The sequence below is a fragment of the Carassius auratus genome, chromosome 18, assembly GCF_003368295.1.
Source record: "Carassius auratus strain Wakin chromosome 18, ASM336829v1, whole genome shotgun sequence".
Taxonomy (NCBI): domain Eukaryota; kingdom Metazoa; phylum Chordata; class Actinopteri; order Cypriniformes; family Cyprinidae; genus Carassius; species Carassius auratus.
In genome coordinates, this window is record NC_039260.1 from 5,260,881 (window position 1) to 5,282,338 (window position 21,458).

General features: G+C 37.3%; 1 protein-coding gene across 5 annotated transcripts in view; it reads right to left on the bottom strand.

Annotated features, from left to right (window-relative positions):
- Positions 1–6,427: 6,427 nt before the first annotated feature.
- Positions 6,428–21,458, bottom strand: part of LOC113118214 (tetraspanin-9-like) — a 171,999-nt gene continuing 156,968 nt past the window's right edge. For all 5 annotated transcript variants that reach the window (XM_026287220.1, XM_026287219.1, XM_026287222.1 and 2 more), the window contains 4 exons: positions 11,896–11,997; positions 11,661–11,792; positions 10,238–10,321; positions 6,428–7,718 (listed from right to left, as the gene is read on the bottom strand). In XM_026287220.1, coding sequence (XP_026143005.1) covers positions 7,647–7,718; positions 10,238–10,321; positions 11,661–11,792; positions 11,896–11,997 — 390 coding nt within the window. In that variant the 3' untranslated portion in view covers positions 6,428–7,646. The remainder of the gene's footprint in view (positions 7,719–10,237; positions 10,322–11,660; positions 11,793–11,895; positions 11,998–21,458) is intronic.

The window sequence follows — 21,458 nt, forward strand, 5'->3', positions numbered from 1 at the left end:
AGTTACACAAAAGCCCCCTTTGGATGCTTTGAAAGCTCCGTTCCATTGTTTTCTAACACCAGGACCGCTGGGGCAAGAATTTGCAGCTAGGCAAAACAGACAAGGCTTTTCGATGTTCTAGTTTCGGCAGTATTCTCAATATGAGAAGATATAATGGTGGGTGACAATAGACAGAATAAAAAGAGACCCTGAGACTTCAGTGAATCAGACTGTCACCTTCCTGCTTCTCAGTTCAGAGCGATGATTTTATTAGTAGGGCTGCGGCAGGACTCTTGGTAGATCAAGGATTGGGAAACCAGGGCAGGAAGTGCAAGCACACCTCTACTGCTGGAAAGCCGTTCTAAATATAAATGGCCCATCGTGAAACTGCAGTTTCAGGAGTGCTTTGGGCTCTGCTGGTTGTCTGACTGTCTTTTCCCACTGGGAGCTCTGCTGTTTTTCTGGACAGCATCTGTAAAGCTCATTGAATCCTTTATTCACGAGAGCCAAAGGACAATCAGTCGTGTTGTTGAGAATCTTTCTCACAGGTTTATTGCTACAGGCCCTGAAAGGATTTTCTTTGAAAGTTTGGAGACAGACCAGTGTACTTCATGAGACCCAAGACATCGGTTTGTTTGTTTCCGCCCTCATCCACAAATACACTGGGTGTATCCTCTCTGTGCCATATGGATCCAGTATAGTCTATCATAATACTCCTATTACCACATTCAGATGCTACACAGTAGCTTTAAAAATGTACTGTAGCTATAAGAGTATTGATCCTACCAAGAACAGTGTTGCGCTGCAATATCTAATGACTCCACTTAATGGGACTGATATATAAAGCTTTCTATATTAAAGCAGTGCTTTGCATAGTTGCATAGTTTTAGAAAGGCACATATTATTTTGATCTTCAAAGAAAGCTAATTATTTGTAATATGACAAATAATCAACAGTAAGATGACAAATTTTGGGGGGGCCATTTATGATAGTTGTCATCAGTCTTATACCATCTTGGCAACATGAAACTGAAATTTGTCATTGCTTTTACTGGTTCCTGTATTATTTGGAAGTCAATTTGAAATGGCTCAACAATTTCATAGTTAGCAGCTGCACAAAAGTTTCCTCTGGAACATAAATGTAATATATATTTGTTCAATCATATTTTTGATTATTATTTCATTTCAAAAAAAAAAAAAATTCAATCAATTATTCCTGCAATATAATACAGGAACCAGTAAAACCACTGACAAATTTAATTTGCAACATAAAAATCGAACCCAGAATTCAAACATAAATACAATCATATAGTGTGATCTTAATTTAAATAAGATGAAATGGAAATGCTGTCTCCATTGTAAAATGACCCATATTCTACAATTTTTCAGTCATCTAAAAAGAGTACACATAAAGGGTGTATAAAAAATAAATAAAAACAAAGCAATAAATAACATTCTCACGGGGTTTGGTAACACACTTTCCTTTATTTAAAAAATAGTAGGATTTAAAGAATGCAATTTAGTGCACCACCTAATATATTTATAGTGCTTTGCAAAATACTCCACAGGACAAATCTGGGTTCACAAGATATCTGATAACTGCCACTCACCGGGACACTACATTAAACACGTCACTCGAGAGCATATGTTTCTACAGCTTGTATATGCAGCTTACTGGTGGTGGTTAGGATGGCAGTACAAAAATACAGATATGATGGCGATTATGGAACTCAGTTACTTTTTAGATCCCTTTTTTATCCAAAGGATACCAAATTAAAAGAACATTTCATGGCAGTGTCTGTTAATAGGAGAACAAATTCAATAATCCAATTAGTTGGTCATTTAGATCACCAATAAGAAATTCTCGTCCCTGCAATGCTGTCTATTAAAATATCAGAATTCAGTACCAACAAATGGCAACATTTCATTCAGATCTAATACTTATTGAATCAATAGGTACAAAAACAAAAGAAAAATGAAACATTAAAATGCAATAAATGGGTACAAAATTAGTTTCAATGACTCTTGAAAAAAATATCCCAAAATATACAATCAGGTGGCATGGGTGTGCAAGCTTTTCGATGTTCTGGAGATGATGTTTCTGGGCCTTAGAGAACTTAACTTTCTGAAAAATTCATTAGTATTTGGCCAATTAATAATTAACTTTTACTTTACAATTGCTAAAAACTATAATGTGACTTTGCATGTTTCATGATAGTATCCACAGATAAAAATGCAACATAAATGAATTCTAATCTGAGATTAGAAAATTAAAGAAAAAAAAAAGTTTAATGCAAAATCTTTTCTTTGCTTAGCACACCCTTAAAAACAATATGTGACACAATATGTGATAAAACGCATACAACAATAAACAATGTACAAAAAATAACAACTAAAAAAAGGACATTACAGCACTTGGAGTATCAAGCACTGAGATTCTCTCGCACCTTTAGATACTTGACAGACATATTAGACATTTAACAAAAACCAACATCGTCGTTGCATATTAAACAGATATGCCCCAGATATCACAGACATTTGCAACGGTATATGAGATGATCCATAGTGAAATGTTTATGTACATTAAGCTTGACACAAATGCTTTGCAAAAAAGAAAAGCCGTAAAAATTATAATTGCTGATGCCAAACTGTTGTTGGTTGTTCAACATGATATTGTGTCCTTCAACACGAACAACTCGACATTTAACTATTACAGATTTAAATACACAATGTAGCCTATAACAGTGGAAAAAATATAAAGGAAAAATGGGTATTGAATACACTAAAAAGAAAAAGAAAAAGAAGAAGAATAACAGTGAGAGATGGATTTATGGACATCTTTCAAAAATTAAAAACATTGGAACAAGGACCAAAAAAAAAAAAAAAACTTTCCAAACTCAAACAATTCCTAACCTTGGAAAGCTTACACACGGGATTAGTTCACAGGATGCAATTTTGCAGCTAAAGTTTGTAAATCAGTCAGATAAGAGGGTTGGGACACGTCATTGAAGTTTAGTGCGGCGGGGTTAAAGACAGTACACTGAGCAGATGGAGCGCATCAGTGCAAACCTAATCAGAGCTAGTATTGACTAACTCCATGGTGTTCATGAAGCAAAAATGGGTTTGAAGCCAGACCACCAGGCGGAACACAAAAAAACATTTTCATTTATGATGGTAATAATGTTGATTGTGGCCTACTGGAGACAGGCTTGCATATTAGAACATTTTCTTGCATTGTTTCTGTTTGCTAGTGGTGATGAACATGCGGAATTGATAGAAAAATTCTGTAGATTCCAGTCCTCATGATACAAAGGCCTCATAACACAAATCCCTTAAAGTCAACATGAAACACCCTTGACAACCCATTTTACATCTATAATGTGACACATTTATTAGTAGAACAATATGTTCTTTCATTAAATTAAATGTAGGTTGGGACAGGATTACCAACAGTAATGCAACTTTTTCAAATTCCTAATAACTGTAACATTTAGAAGCTAACCAACATTTAATGAATGCTTTTTCTATTGGTAAAATATAAGAATGGCATTACAAAATCTTAACCTAAACTGGGGTTCTCTCTCTCTCTCTCTCTATATATATATATATACATAGTACATGTTGTCAATTTTGGCTTCATGTTGACTTTAAATGCTTGCAGGCGGAGTATGAGTGAATTGGGTCTTGTAGTTTTTCCACTATCGTAATAAACACAGGTAGCTCTTATAGCAGCAGTTCAGTGACAGAGTTCCTACACTCATCCAGAGCAGAAGCTCTCATTCCCCTCCATTTCAACATGGGATGAACGTTAGAAGTAACTGTCGCTTCTGGTCCCAACTGTTTCTTAATGTAAAGCAATTTTTTTCTAAAATACAGTAAACAATGTTTGTGTGTCAGTGAGTGTTTGATGGGATGAGAGGTGTTATTATTTCTCTCTCCATCTCGAGTGCTCTATTACGTTCCCCTCGGTCACACATTAACAATGTAACGCCGAGCTCTTAAGGGACGGCACGTAGTCTCAGTGACAGTTTGGATAGGAGACCATCAGATGACCCCACTCTGGTTCTCTCAGCCATCATCACGCCCCATCTTTTGCTATCCTAAAAACCGTCTGCTGGTGAACACTTTCACTTCAAAACTTTCTTGTCAAGATGCATTTGCTTTGAAGCAAGTCCCTTTAGGCTGTGATACAGAAGCATTATCATCCCATTCAGCAGGAATGTAACTGTTCTAGCTTGATGCTTGAAACTAAAAGGCAGATGGAGACAGAAAAGAGCCGAGAGAGACAGAAAAACAGCACAGGCGATAAAGCTGATGTGAGCGGAAACACTCTTTCTCTAGATAAATTATGGCTGGTGGATTACAGTCTACTATTATAACTAACACCGTGCTTGTATTTGGTTCTGCTCTGCTGTATTGTACGTGGTTTAACTTTAATACTTGACTTCTATCTTGCAATGAAGCAGTATTGGCAATTTTCAGTTCTTTTGAGTTGGTATCAGTGCTAGATTTCCTGCTAGGGATACTTAAAAGAAATAGTTGAAGGAAATTTCTGTCCCCTCATGTCACTCTGTTCCCTGTGATTTTCTTCCGAAGGACACAAAAGGACAACAGACCACCAATTTAAGTCATTATCTGGCCCAGATGTAGTACGTGCTCACAGCACTTGTCAGAAAGGTCAGAACATTTCTGCAGAATTAGAACGCCCATCAATCATAAAGTTCTATAAAATTACCATGTTTAAACAGTCTTGCAGCTCAGCACATTTACATATTAAAAGTAAGAGACTCAAGGATGTAACAATATGCACAAAAGAAAGTACGTTTTGAAGTGAAGAAAACTGTAGAGCACCAGTCTAAGTTATATGCCATATTACTGCAGTATTTTCTCGCTCCTTTTTACAGTTTTTAAGCAGTTTTGTTGTATAACAGAGCAGGGATAGAGAATTAAGTATTAAGAGAATTAAGTTGTGCTAGTCTACAGATGCGTGTGCGGCCGCTGCACATACTAGGCACTTCAGATCAAAGCCTCAGTGGTCAATGCCAAAATGACTGAGATGGCCAATAAAATCAAAGTACCCTATATTTCGGACTATAAGTTGCACCTGAGCATAAGTTGCATCAGTCCAAAAATACGTCATGATGAGGAAAAAAACATATAAGTCGCATTTATTTAGAACCAAGAACCAAGAGAAAACATTACCATCTACAGCCGCAAGAGGGCGCTCTATGTCTTCAGTGATAGACTGAAGAGCGCCCTCTGGCAGTTGTAGACGGTAATGTTTTCTATTGGTTCATTTGTCTTAGGTCATTTCTCTTTGTTCATGTCATATACTCAGGTGCGACTTATTTATCAAAATTAATAAGTCGCAGGACCAGCCAAACTATGAAAAAAGTGCGACTTATAGTCCGGAAAATACGGTAGGCAAGGTTTACGGTTCACAGAAGCAAAACGTCAGTTTAATGTTAAAGAGAGTGAGGTAAGATGAAGCTGCAAACCATTTAATATTAGTCAACTTTTAACAATACGTTTTACGATAGAAAATTGAGTTGAGCTGAGTTAAGTTCCTTTAGAACAGCAATTTTACCCCCCTCATAGATGAGTAATATAATGTAGTGATTCAGTATTGATTAATAAAAGTCACGTGGCAGCACTGAACAACAAGTTTATGAGCTTCTGAATGTTACTTTTTGCACAGCGCGATCTCAGATCTCTTGTTTGCGAGGGGTGTGTGTGTGTGTGTGCGTGCGCATCAATTAAAGAATAGTGAGTAAACTGAACCATTTTAATGCATTGGCCTTGTCACAGACACACACACACATTGGTGTTCTGTACGGTCACACTGTATATCTTTTTATTCTTTTACTCAACTTTTGAAAAGTAAAAAAAAAAAAAAAAATGTAGAAAAAAATCATCAGAAACTATTTGCATTAAAATATTGTTTTTTTTTTTATCGTATCATTTAAAAAAATTATGTTCTGTACAGAATGCATTAAAAAGGGGGGTCGGGGGTGTTGGCACAATGGTTAACCAGAAAAATTTAAAATGGCACATCATGCCGAAAGGTTGCTGACCCCCTGGCATAGAGCTACATTCTTCAAACGATTTCCTTTTGTGTCCATGGAAGAAAGCAAGTACTACAGATTTGACATGAAAGTGAGTAAATTCATTTGACTCTAAGTCTTCTGAAAACAAATGTTACTGTCTCAGAAGAAATGTGGGTAACACTTTAGAATAAGGTTCCATTAGTTAATGTTAGTTAATGTATTAATTAACATGAACTAAGCAAGAACAATCCTTCTACAGCATTTATAAGTCTTAGTTCATGTTAATTTCAACATTTACTAATGCATTATTTAAATCAAAAGTTGTGCTTGTTAACATTGGCTAATGCACTGTGAATTACCATGAACTAACAATGAATAACTGTATTTTCATTAACTAACATTAACGAAGATGAATAAATACAGTAATAAATGTATTATTCATTGTTTGTACATGTTAATTAATACATTAACTAACATTAACTAATGGAACCTTATTCTAAAGTGTTACCGAAATGTGCAAAATTGAACTACAGTAGGTGGAATCTGTATCATTGGGCTCTTTCTAAAAAATGTTTTGTAGGGTACAGACTTGGATTCAGTGAACAAAACATTGGGAAACAGTCCAACTCACAAAGCTCTGCCTTTTATCCATGTCTCGTTTACCAACTTATGAAACCTAACACCATTTTTTTTCTTCTATTAAAACTTTGCTTCATTGTCTATGCTACATTGTTTCAGTAGAAGTTTGGTCAAAATGACCTTTTAGTGGTTAGCAAAGAGGATGTTTTTGCATGAACACGGATAGCTTTCTGATCAGACAGTCTGTAGATGGAAAAACATTCCCTGTTTGATGTATTATACTGACATTAGATTGTGATGGTTCTCATCAGAGGGACACGTTTCGATGCGTCCTCAAACCACAAACCTTTAAAATATAAGAAAAGACTTATTTCCAACACACACAGACAAACTCAAGTTCCTGGTCATGCCTCGCTAAACTCTTTGTACCGGTTTCTTCCAATCCTTAGGTGCACAAAAATGACAATTATGGGGTAGGGGCAGTGTCACTTATAAAAAGGAAATGACAAGTTTACTGTCTTGTACAAAACCGCATCATGCTAAAATGAAGCTGTTTGTTATTTACACTGCAGATGGAGGTGATGATGAGCGATGCTTTTCAAATTCATCCACCCTGAAGGTTTCCAGTCTGATGTCTTCTAGCCTCATCTGTATGTTGGGTGGAAGGTTTTACGTATTAGTAAAGCCACACAGTTTTTTGTCATTATTCTCCTTCCTGCAAACATTAGTTAGTTCAAGCATAAAATAAAGGTTCTAGAGGAGATGAAGAAAGTCAGAGGCCTCATGGGGAGGATTCTGGCCAAGAGTCGGTCCTCTCGTTCCTCTCTGTCCCCGGGTCTCTTTGGCAGATGAGCAGATGGGGAAGAAAGAGTGGAAAAGAGACAGACCATGGCTGAAGTCTATACAGGATGGTAAGGTATAAGCTGGAGAATTAATGGGAAGAGGGATTGGCCAGTGGTGAAAGTTAGATACAAGAGGAGGAGCTGTCCTCCAGAGTCTGTCCCATAATGCACCAGGGCTCCTCCCTTGAGAAACGGCCTCGTTAAGCGTCATACTTCTTCCCGCTTCTGTGAATCTGATGGAACAGTGTCATGGAAAAGGCCATTCCCATGAGCTGGAATGACAAAATACAAATGTAAAGGTTAGTGTCAAACACACAAGCTATATGTCAGCAAACACAGATGGCTTGGGTCAATCGAGAAAAAACACTGGATATATTCCTAATTAAACACTAGGAAATTCAAAGGGTCACTGGTTGGTTGGTTGGTTGGCATACGCAGTCATCCCCTGCTGGTAGATGGGACTAGACCATAATGTGACCGGCTGGCAAAAAGTGGCTTTTTTTTTTTTTTTTTTTTCTATAGAAAAAGCTAATATTTATAGTGTATTTATATTTAATGCATAAGATATTGTATTTATGTAACAATAAACATTATTTGCATTGATGCAAACTATATTTCTAACAGCATTTATTAAGAGTTAATGTTGTTTTATAAATACGGAAGTCTCACAGTGAATTCATGTTTGTTCATAATATATTAGCATTAATTTATGCTACTTGATATTATTAAATTCTGTGAAACATTGTACTTTACGATACCTAATGCATTTATTAATAACAAATTTAAACAGTTTTTTAATCCGTTATTTCCTTTTTAAAACATTTTATTAAAATGTTTTTCCCTTTGGCAGTTTTTATCGATTACATTTTTTTTTCTTTGTCCTTTTTTATTTCATTATATTATAATACATTTGATAGCCATTGGCCTGTAAGTTAAGGTGGCAGCAAACAGGTCACACTTCCAGGGCTGCGTGCATCATCTGAGCAGCTGCCGGTGGATAGCTTTCTCCAGGTATTACAGACCCTCTTTGGAAAATTGACCTCATTTTTTTTAGAAAAACAGGTTTGGTGATTTGGAGCATAGTGTCACAGAGGTAAACGGAAGTGTGTTGCAAATATACTGACTCTTTGAAGTTCATTTTTAGATCCATCCTGATACATCAAACACACAGCGGTGGTCGACATTCCACAGTCATTATCTTAATGCTGCAGAACCTGCCGTTTTTATCACATGAACAGGAAGCACTATCAGACTATGTGAGGATTGCATCTGATTCTCTCACATCTTTGAGCTTTAAAGGCATCACATTGCTGTTTCTTTACACTGTCAATTCCCAAAGAAACTGAACTGTAAATCTTGGCAGACTCTCACACAGACATCAGTGTGAGTCTGCTAGTGGCCTAGACTTCACCAGTAATGTCTGACAACTAGAGATGCGCTGAGGTCGAAACCCACAGGGAAAAGATCCCTTCAGAATCTATGTGTTCTTAAGAGAAAGAATTACAGAACACTAACAAAGTACCATAGTCTTATAAAGCTTCCTGGACACTGTAACACGGTTCTACCATCGTATACTTTATTTACTTTATATTATAAAATAATATACTTTATATTATAAAAGTCTCTTATAATAACCAATGCAGCCTTTATTTGATCAAATTGCAACAAGAACAACTGTGAAATATTACAACCTATAGTAACTGTCTCCATTTCATATATATTAAAAATGCAATTTATTCCTCTGATGGCAAAGCTGAACTTTGATTAGCTGTTACTCCAGTTTTTAGTTTTCATTTAATTAAAAATAAAAAAATAAAAACGTCTGAATCGTATTTTCATTCATGGAACATGAATGCTTATCTAAAATTACAATGGAATATATCAAAGTACCAATGTGCTTTGAGGTTTGTTAAAATCCCTAAGTATTGCATTAACAAGCCCCACTAATAATTTAAAATGACAAAATGCTTACAGAGCACACAGTTTAGCAACTAAGAACCAGATTATGGCTGGCTTTTACTGGATGAGATCTAAGTAAATCACTTGTGATTTTACCCCAGCTCAGTCCATGAGGAGGATTATGTGGCAAGTGTTTGCTTACAAGCCTGCGCTCACCTCTTGCTCCATACTGAGAAAAGTACTTCATAAAGACCCTGTGCACTTTTATCCTCAATAAACTGCAGGTGATTACCGAAAACAGGCTTACAAGAAACCATGGATTAATTGAGAGGCCATTTTGCCTTATCCAACATGGGCTTCTTTCAATATATCCCACATTTTGTATTTCTCTCTTGAGATAAATGACTGATAAGAACTTGGACTAGCTGTGAAACTGTTAGAAGACACTCTCAATTCAGTTTGCTAACTTATAAAAAAAAAAAGTGGCACACATGGCAATATATCTAAAACTACTGTTGATGCATGGACCATGTTTAACATGTCTCTGCCTGGTTTCTAGGAAAGAATCTGACATGAATGCAAAGCGCCGACGCAGAATGTACACACTAGACCAGGCTGAGCTGATAATCAAATACAGTGAATTCATGTGCTTTCTAGGGCTATAACGAATCGCTGCAAGACATTATGTGGGGCCGACAGGTTCACGTTCTATATATTCGAGTATCAGCAAGCCCTAATGAGCGGATCACCTTTTCTCTCCTGTGCTGACTGTGGCGGTCCACACATGCACTTCACTGTTTCAGCACAACCAGAAGAGACAGGCACGCTCATTATCACCACTGCATTTGACACGCTGAGTGATAGCAAAGCCCACCAGCACACACAATCTTACCTGAACTACCAAGATACACATGCCGATGGTTCCGAGTAGGTGCTTATTATCGTCAAGCCACTCTTCAACCTTCTCGTAGCAGCCCTGGAAGACAGGAAGAGTTATTTATTTATCATCTGAGCGAAAGTACTAATACAAACAGATTGTGCCCGTTTCACTTTCTAATTTGCTAGTTGTTAATTCTGATCCAGGGAAAATGAGCTGAAGTCCAGCAGCAGTGGAATTGGTTTTGAGCACATGCTTGAGCGAGTGAGCAACTGCTGCGGCTGCATTTTCAACACGCAGTGACTGAATAAGAGCACATTCAGCGATATACTGTATGTGGCTGTGCAGAAAAAAAAAAAAGACAAAACAGCTTTGAGTTGGCGGTGTTGTGGACTGCTTTTCACACTAAGGCATTGAAAAGGAAATCCATTTCCAGCAAAACCGAAAACTGGTGGTAATGCAACCTACCGTACCGAAACGGCAAAACTCTTCTGTGCACATAGCCTCTTCGTCAATATTTGTAACTATTTTCTCTCGTTCTTTAAATTTAAAGCCATTTCATATATTTTGTTAGCTAGCTCCTTAACTTTTAGGGGGGTGGGGGATAATTAAACAATTAAACGGCTTGTGGGTTCAGACTAACTCGACTACCAATATATCTTCCTGAGAAGGAAACACACAGGTTTCTGCATTGGAAATCATAAAATGTACTCAAACTTTTCTCTTGTGGCAGTTTTGCGAACTTCAAGTATGGCTTGTTCTGCTTTAATGAAAGGAGCTTTTGAAAAGAACATTGAGAATCCACTAAATGGAAATGTTTTATCTGCAAACACTCCATTAGTACCTCTGTGGTACCTAAAAGCTTCAGATGAAGACAGTGTGTCAGTTTGACGTGTAACATCATTTGCTGATGTACAGCTCTGTCACTTAAACACAAAAAATACTCCCTCAAGAGACCATCGCCCTCTCTACAATGTCATTTAAACATTCAGTACATCAAAATGAGTTTTCATAAGTTAAATCAGCTCCCAAAGGGAAGACATATGCATCCGATGTCCAAAGGTGAGCAGGAATTCATAAAGACACATGACTCTGGCACTTTACAGATGCACTTAGAGCTCCAACCAACAGAGATGTCTTAAATCTATGGCTTTTACTGCCTTTCTTTTATTAACAATAACTCTTTTCAAGGACAGGAAAGAGAAATAAAAGAAATCCTCTCGGTTATTACCTCCTGTCTTTTCTTTGATCCTGTCTAGAATCAGAAATGTTCTTTAATGAATATAAGAGTGGCAATTCAAACGTATTCGAATGGGGATGATTAAATTGAAAGCCGTGCATTTGAAACCTGTATAGTTCACTGCACGCATCAAGACAATTAAAGGTCTGGGGAAATATGGCAACATTATCATTGGTTTAAATGCAGGGGTCCGCTCACCCGTGTCCAGAACATGTTGGTCGAGTTGCGGCCACACTCCTGGTAATGTTCTTGACAGCAGCGGTCAGGCACCACCTTTTCTTTCAGAGCCTCGTGCCAATCTGTGTAACCAGTTACGCCACAACACTTCCACTGTCACACAGGGAGAAAATGGTACAGTTTAATAAGAACCAGGTATAAGTGTGTGACAACATGTTCAGGATTCTTAACACAGTCATAATTTCACAAAGAGTACCTCAGCTTGGATGATATTCCAGGCATTTCTCAGTCCAATGTTGTTGTCTGTGTTGTAGAGAGCAAGGCCGTCTTTCAGGTCCTGCTTTGCATTCTCACTGACCTGTGAACAGAAGGAGAAGTTTATTAATGGAAAATAACAAACAATCTTGAGATTTACAAAATTTCAACCAGGCCACCAGAAATATTTTGATCATTCTGACGAATAATAAAAAAAATGTGTGAGTCAACAATAACTTCATAACTATATAGAAATGTTTATACACAGTTTCATATATTTAATGGAATAACACACTCACAAAACTGCCACAATTCAATTAATTGTATAGTTTGAAAACGTACAAATGTTTTCATTCAGTTAGTATGAATAATATGTATACATATTAATATTGCATATAGTAAAAAAACTATACGCAAGTCCTAAGAGAAATTTACCCGCTTGTCTACCCTAATAAGCCATATTTGTTGAGTCAATACCTGCCATAGGGTTCTCAACTACTACGTCTAATTAATATAATTTGCATCATTCATTGGCTGCCTCTGTGAGTACAGTGTTAAAAAACATGCCATCGTTGACGCTGGAATCACTATCATTTCCCCCTCGGCTGGGGTAGGTAAATATTTAGCTGGCAGTTTTAATGAGGTGTACGATCTCACATTAGTGGTTTAGTGCACTCTGGCCCCAGAGCGACGGAAGTGCAAGGTGATTAGAGTTTGACAGAGCGGTGGTCCTGATACAGACGCACACTACATTAACATCTTTTCACCCTAGAGAAAAGACAAAACACCACATCCTGGAATTTCAGGCATATTTCAGTGAAAGATAGTCTCTCACACAGACCTATAAATAAGACATTTAGAGATAATATCCGCACTTACAACTTTAACGTTTTGATTTATTGTCACGCTTCATATTGCTGTTGTATTTATTGTATTATCACAACATTCACTGTTTTCCTCACATCAGAAAGACTCTGAACTTTTGAAGAAAATAAGACTCTTTCCTGTGCATGATACTAGGTTGTTGGGGATGTTGCCAGGACATTGGTGGCTACACACACACACACACACACACACACACACACACACACACACACACACACATATATATATATATTAAATGCACATTTTGGATAAAAGTGTCTTCTAAATGCATAAAAGTAAAAGTGCATGGTTCGGAACAAGTAAGAGTGATAGTACCGCTTGCCTTAGCAAACAGCACTAATAATATAACAAAATTGAAACATTCATGCTATGAAACTTCTTTTGAACACCGAGGGAAATTATTTAAATGAACAGTATGAAATTTTAATTCTTTAAAATATATGTTGAAATTGGCCTAAAATGTCCTCTGGAGACCTCCATCATGTGAAATGTTTTTTACATTCTTTCCAGTCATGCCATGCTGAAATAAATTCAGCCAATGATGCAGAGCAGCAGCAATAACACTTAAGTCCAGACAAGATATTAGAAAGCTGGTAGAAGGCATATGTCTCTATCACTGGAGTGTGCACTCATTAGTAGCAGATTTCTTTTTTTTCCAGGTGGGTACACTGTGCGAGTAGCTTCGTTTCAGAATGGAGAGAATAAAATGAAAGGTCAATAAGCATCATCATCCCTTCTTTTACGGAAAAGTCTCATTATACTGGAATACATCAAAGCACACTCTCAGCTCCATCATGGTACACGGTGACATCACTCCTTTCAGGTCCTGCTTGGAACACATGATGATCAGAACTGTTTGGTAATGGCTGTTCTTTCATACCAAAAGAAAAGTGTCCCAATTACCTAGCACACGAGACTCCCATATCCCACACGGTTTAATTACAATTAGGCTCAGACTTGCAATGAATTCTTAATCAGCTTGTGGCTGAAAAAGTCACACAATTCTGTTCATCCTGTTCAAACAGCAAAATAGCATGTCTAATGGAGGGATGTTACATGTCCAACTAAGCCTCCCTAATGCCATGAGCTGAGTGTGATTCCTAAAAAACAGCATTTTATTTTTTAGGCAAGAATGAATTTTCTGGTCTAAAATGCTAATTGAATACTTCAAAGGTTTGTGCGTAGTAGAGAAATGTATGCTTTTGTTAAGGAACAATGCATTATTTTAAAGGGGTCATATGATGTTGCTAAAAATGACATTATATTGTGTATTTGGTATAGTGTTTTTGGTGTATTTCTCCTTTATGCCTCGATTTTTACAAAGTTCAATAGTCTGAAAGGCTAGGTATGCTCTGATCGGCCAGCTATCCAGTGCGTTCTGACTGACTGAATACTTTAAGCTTGTGACGGAAATGTTATGCCCCTTAACATGTGATACCGTATCCTGGGCGGAGCGACAAGACAAAAACATTTAAACCCATTATAAACGAGGTATTTATTGCATCCAGTGAGGAGATATTTACAGATTGTAATGACTTATACTGTCTTTTTACATGTTGAGTTGCATCGTGGCATGCATACTGTACACAAAACCATGTCTGCATTTGTGATCGGAGAAAAGACAAACAACAAGAGCTGCTCTACACTGCTCAAAACTCACGTTTGAATCAACAGTGGCGAATCATTTATATATAAATTTTACATATAGTACTAAACGTACATACAGTCTCAAAGTCAGAACATCCGGTATTACTGTATAATGTTAAGTCTACTCTCCCAGGATCAGGAAACAGTTCCTCCATAAAATGCGCTGCACATATCTGAATATTTAGGTTGAACTTTTCTGGAACAGTGTTTTAAATACAACTTAACCACTGATTTCTTGTTGTGTCCTCTTTTGGAAGGCCAAACAAAGTATTTTTGCTTTTGCAATTTGCTTTTGCACCGTAGACATGTGGGGGAGTGTGAAGAAAAGTCTCGCTGCTTTTTCTTCTGTGTGGGCATATACAAGCTGCGCGTTAGTATGAAACATTCGAATCTGAGTAGAGCGTTCAGCGCGGGGGCGTGGTCTCATTAGAAGATAATGAAGAGAGACGTGAAAAACGGACATCGCAATGTTTTCATATGGATTACTTTATCACCGAATATTTGTTTTCGGTGGCACTTGTTTAGTTTAAACTAGACTTAGAGTAGACTGAAGTAGATGTCAAGCTTTCTATAGATATATCTGTCATGTCTCTTCGTTGAGTATTCACGGAGTTACAGTTAATTTTAATGACGTGTTTGTAAATGAAGATCACCGCAGACCGAGGCTGCAGACAGCACACCTTGTTTGTTATCTTAATTTTATAAGTGCACAAAGTTTTGTTGTTAGTATGTCTGTATCCAAAAAAGTAGACCCTTTACAGATTCAATTGATGTATTGCTCTTATCTGTACGATCAAAACTGAAAGTGTAATTTAAGTTATTTTCGGGGTTATCAGGAGAAAATGACTCCTGCGTATACACGTTAATCGACTTCAGAGGGTTAAACAAGGCGTTTAGGAGGGCATGGACCAGTCTTGACTTTTATAAAGAATATCTATTTGGGTTTGAAACTTTAGTCTTTGCAACTTTAGTGATCTTATCTATTCACAAACAGCTAGTAACACTCCAAAGAGAAAGGAAAGCTCAAAATTGCATCAGATTTTTAGAAGTGACAGTTAAATCTACCTCAAATATGGCTTATCATCTGGAATATGTAAGTATTAGCAACTTTACATGGCCACTCAACCTAGTGTTAACTTAGAGAAATGTGCACTGTTGAAGTTCCTGTGCGGAGTGTGGAAGCTGAACAGTAGCCCTCAATGCAGGACAGATGGAAGCGTCAGTGCACTCACTTGCTCTTAAAATAGGCTACTCTGTCATTTTTGGTCATACAGATAAGAGCAATACATCTTTTAAATCTGTAAAGACTCTACGTTTATTTGTGTGCACTCACAATAACAACAAAACGTGCTTTTGTAAAATAATGAAAGCAAACAGGATGCACATTCAGCCATTTCAGTCTGTCAACTTGAGCACGGAACTCCATGTATATCATTGCCTTACATTAAAAATACATATAGAGAGGGAAATGTCTACTTTCAAATGAACCAAGTTTAAATGGAAAACAAATATTTATAGATTATGTAATCATGTAATATGTAATATGAAACATGCATACAGGCGCATCCACTACAGCAGAGACGAGGCAGTGTCTCTGTCTTTATCTTTTAAACTGAGAACAAAGCAGCACTAATTTATCAAATTATTCAAATGTTAATAGCAGTCTCCTTACTGTTCTTCCCTGACACATCCATAATCATTAAGCTACTTCTGCCAATGCACTGTACTAAACTTTATGAAAGTGAAAGTCGTGACATTTGCCAAGTGTGGTAACCCATTCTCAGAATTGGTGCTCTGCATTTAACCCATCCAAATGCACACACTCAGCAGTGAGAAGTAAACACACACACGGAGCAGTGGGCAGCTATATCTCCAGTACCCAGGGAGCAACTGGGGGTTCAGTGACTTGCTCAAGGGCCCTTCAGCCATGGGTACAACCACCTACAACTCACTGAGCACAGAGACTCGAACCGGCAACCTTCAGGTAACTAGTCTATGTCTCTAACCATTAGACCACAGTTGCCCCAATGCTTGTGCTTGAGTGATTATTAGGCTATGTAAGCATTTAAAGACTTATTATAATGATTTGAATAGTTTATTAATAAACTTGCGATTAGTTGACTAATGCTTAAAATGAACGACCAGAAAAATCCTTAAACGAGAGCAGCCCTAGTAATCACAAACCTCTGGAAAAGTTATTGACAGTCATGTCAAATAATCTAGTCATCTTTCTTCTCATCCAAAAACCCACAAACAGGGCAGACTCTGTGGAGGACTCCAAAACAACTCTGTTTTCCGACAACAGAAGGGAAGCTGTCCTATCCTCCGAGGCAAGCGCAATCTGCAATGATAAATATCCTGTCACTGAAACGAAAAGTATTGGTAAGGTGGTGCTCTGCTCATATTCTGCTCCAGTCGCCATCTTGCAAGCCCTAAGGTACGAGCTATGCTAATGAAACGTACTGTTAGAAGCATCATATTATGCAGAAAGTTAATTAGTTCTTCTTCCAGACAATGAGTTCATGGGAAGAGTGCCAGTGTGAATGAAAGGTTACTATAAAGAAGTCCAGACAGGACTGTCAATCTAAATCAAGATGGATGTACTGCAGCCCAATTGTTTAGCAGTATTGTACCATTTTTGGGATATGAACAGAATCCGCCACACATCTTGGGCCAAATAAATCATTCAATGGTTTGAAATGTACAACTGGTAATAACATAGAAACAATTTTCAATCAGAAATGGTTAAATTTCAAATGTTAAAAGTAACTGAAATTCTGCAGTTGAAAGACTGAAATAGTATTTTCTTGTATAACAATCAGTGGATCATTCCCTGTCAATCCACTATTACATACTACACTATTTCTCAAAAAGCAAAAGGAGCATATGTTTCCCATGGCCTGTGGCTGCTTGTTGCTAATGCATAGCTCATTAGGAGTTTGTAAACCTGGCCTTTGGTTGTGTTTAAATAATATCTGTCCAGTTGGATCCAGTCTCATGACTGCATGGTCCAAAGTCATTTCAGCCGGCGTAAGCATCTGGATCGTGTGAATGACCTAGTGGCTCTTGGTGTTTGATTTGTAATCATTTCTCTCATCAGTTTCCTATGTTCTCAGGCAACATGTGAATGTAAAGATGTTAGTGTTTGTTTGGGAATTTGGAGGGTTTGACCTTAGGATCAGATGTAGCAAACAGATGACATCATTATCTATACCAACAATTCTTGGGGTGAACTGGGAGCGGAAACAGAGTGAATGGTGATATATAGAGGAAACTGATTTTCTTCAAGTCTTATGTGTGTTTGAGTCTCCAGAGTGTGGACAGGTTTGTCATATTGCTGCCCTGGGGGCTAGGGTTTGTGGAGATGTGTCAGCACAATGTGTGTGTTGAGGAAAGCCTGCTGTTTACTAAAGAGAGTAGAGGAAGATGAGGTCAGACAGAAGATTCGTAAATCACCTCCACTATGCCAACAAAAAAAGTTTTGAGCAATTTACAGTCCGTAAACACCCTTAAATCCTAACTTAAAAGGGATAATTCAATTTTGTTTATTTGCTCAAAGCATTTTTTTTCGACTAAATGGTTTTCATTGGAACTCAAAAGAACAAATCTGGCCAATCTTTTCAACATCAAAGAACAGACCACAATTAAGTAATTCATTCATTCATACTTGTAGGAGATTGTTGGCCACACTTTTCAATTCTATTTAAAAGTATACAAAGACGGTCAAGCTTCAAAATGTCAGAAAACAAAACTGTTCGACATGACAATAGATTGCAAGTTTTCTGAAAATCTTGATGTGATGAACAAACCAAAATTAAGCCGTTTTTCATTGCTTAGCTGTCCTAATAGGAATTCATAAGTTCATGAGAATAGGGAGTTGGATCATTTCAATGAATCATTCAATCCAGTTCACAAAACAGATTTGACTGATTTGTTTTTTAATGAAACTCAAGTTAAACTCACTGACTCAATGATTTTCTTGTAGTAACAGTTAATAGCCATACAATGGGAAGATTATCAGCTAATAGCTTAAACTGACTTCAGAAGACTTGATATAAAATGTGCATATAGACAACTTGTGCTATTTTCATCTCCCTTTGTATGCTCGTTTATATGAATTTTACATGAAAATAAAGACCAATACACAATTTAAAATGAATATATGCTGGAAGAAAAAAATTGTAATATGGGTTTGAGACAACATGAGGCTTGTGCATTTCCATTACAGATTCAAGCAAATCTTTTCAGATATATTATAAATGTTGATTAAAAAAAGAACTTGCAAAATGATGGCGTTTTCATTCACCCATGTTACGTGATTAAAATGTAATTTTTTCTTCTCGTGATAAGTCATGATGATATTTGGTAAGTTTACTTATATCACAGCCACCACACTAGCCATTCATTTTTAATTGAAGGAGATGTAGGATGATGAGCGTAGAGAGCCACTTCTGAAACATGCCGCAGCATGGCTGGTATAAACGCAAGCATTGACTAGAGTGGCTGCAAATGTGCTGCAAACATGTACAGTGTAAATAAGGGGTTATCCAAGCAACAATGGCAAGGAAAGCCCTTTATGCTTGAGAGCGGAATGATCATGTGACTTTTACTTACGCCAAGTGATCTGTAAATACGAAAAAAGTTCTCATTGCAGTGTTGTGAAATATTCCGTTTTCGAATTGCCTAAAAAAACCACCTCATGCAAGCGTAAAAAAATATTTTTGCCATAAATGAGTTTTTGCAAAGTTGATGGGTTTCCATTGGGCATATTTTCAATTTGCGCAATTTGAAGGGTAATGGAAACGCAGCTAGTGGCTGAATTTTCATTTTAAGATGAAATATCCCTTTAACAACAATTTCCACATTGAAAATAATGTTCCATTAGCGCATGTACGTAAGAGCTGCCTGACATAAGTGCCTGTCATGGGATGGTAATTTCCAGCCCAGATGATGGGCCAGACTCTTGATCAGCAAGGGAAAGTCTGGCCATGCTGTGAGCTGGCAAGATACGTGCAGTGTGGATCCTACTGTCACACCGTCAGGTGCTTTGAAACCTGGCCCGAAGTCCTCAAAACCCTGGCTGACCGCTTCACCTGTTCAGGCAGTTTACAAGACACTTTTGCTGCTTTAAGCTCATGAAGTGGAAAATGGCTATTTTTATTTATATAGTCAAGCATGATGTAAATCATTTTAACACTGGCACATTCGTTGTTGATTTGTTTAGTGCGAGTAAATTGGTTTAATTCTGAGCTAAAATCAGCAAGCACACAAGCAACCGCGATAATGCTGCCACATGAGATCACAAGCCTTACTCTCTCAGAATCACCTTGTAAATTGAAAATAACAGGAAATACAATGGAGACCAATGTTTTTTTAACTAAATAAGGATACGAGTTTGGGGACCTTTAAAATGGACTTGGAGTTTTACATAGTATCAAAGACACTCAATCCATTCCCTGCAAATGTGTGTCACTACTCATTTTTAGAGCATCCCTAATTGTGTGCTTTTACCCATGTAATGGCACAACATTAGAGGCTAAAAACTGTGAGTCATCTACGGATTAAACCATAGTCACAGATGAGGGGGCGAAAGTGCTCTGTAATGCTCTTCATCTGTCTCTGTAAGCCTATCTGAAAAATCACGCTACTGTGCTTTCCCCCTTTTCAAACCAGCTAATATGGCTTCATTTGGCCGCCATCCTGCGGCACACGCGCAGGAATGAGGTCATGAGCCTGAAGACGGATGCTCTAATCTGGTGCCTAGCCTTTGCCATCTGCTGCAGTCAGATGGTGGGTCACTGCAGGCCCCACGTGTGTGCTTTAATCCACAGCGTTCACGTACGCTCAGTGAGGTGGAGACCTACTATACCTTTGTTTCGCCAGCATATCTGCAGGAGGGAAGCATCTTGCGGAGTTAAAGATTGAGGAAGGCACAAAACATTAAAACTGAAACTACAGATCTCACATTATGAAGCTATAAAAAAGATTCGAATTTAACAAATTCTTTTTTCTTTTGTGGCATATTGATATTAAATCAATAATAGTATTACTCCAGTATTACTCCAGTAGTCAGTGTCACATAACCCAGGAATCATTCTAATATGCTGATTTTGTGCTCAAGAAACATTTCTTAACATCACCACAGTTTAAAATGCTTGTGCGGATTAAAATGTTAGTTTTTTTTTTTTGGTGAATTTATTTCATTTAAAATAAAATTTCTTCTATAAAATGTAAAAGTCTTGCTGTCATTTGTATCAATGCACCATCACTTGTCAGTCACAGTAAATAAAAAATTCAGCATTAATTATTATTATTATTATTATTCATATGATTTTTTTAACAGAAAATGTTAATTATTAAAGGGGTCATATGATGCAATTTAAAGTTTTTTTCTTTCGTTTGTTATGGATCTTTATTGTTTTTGTCTCATCTCAACGTAAGGGGCAAAACATTTCTGTTACACGCTTGAGGTATTCAGCCAATCACAACACACTGGACAGCTGGCCAATCAGCGTACTCCTCGCTTTTAAGAATGATGAACTTTGTAAAAATCGACATGTTTCAGAAAGGCGGGGCATGGAGGCGCAACAATAATGTACATTATGTGGAAAATAATATGTTTTTTTAATCTTAAACTGCGTAAACACATTGCATTACACTAAATACACAACACGACACATTTAAGCAACATCATATTTTAAATGTTACGTCAAAAATTGAAATGTACAGAATTCTAATTCACAATCTCTCTAGCTCTTATAATATCCTGCCCATTACTATCTTAGCAAAATGCTTGGCTTTAACTGTTTTTTTTGTACAGAAAATGTGTGCTTTCATACACTGCCAGTGTGACTTTTTTTCCTTAGATGTGATAATTAATGCCTTGTGATTTGGAGATCAAATAATAGAGTCAATTAAACATTCCTCTGATGGCTCACGCCATTCTGGGCAGATGAAGCAGCAGGTTTTGAGTGACGGCTGTACCCCTGCTGGCCAGTTTATGCGGTAGAGAAATGAAAGAGACATGCTCAC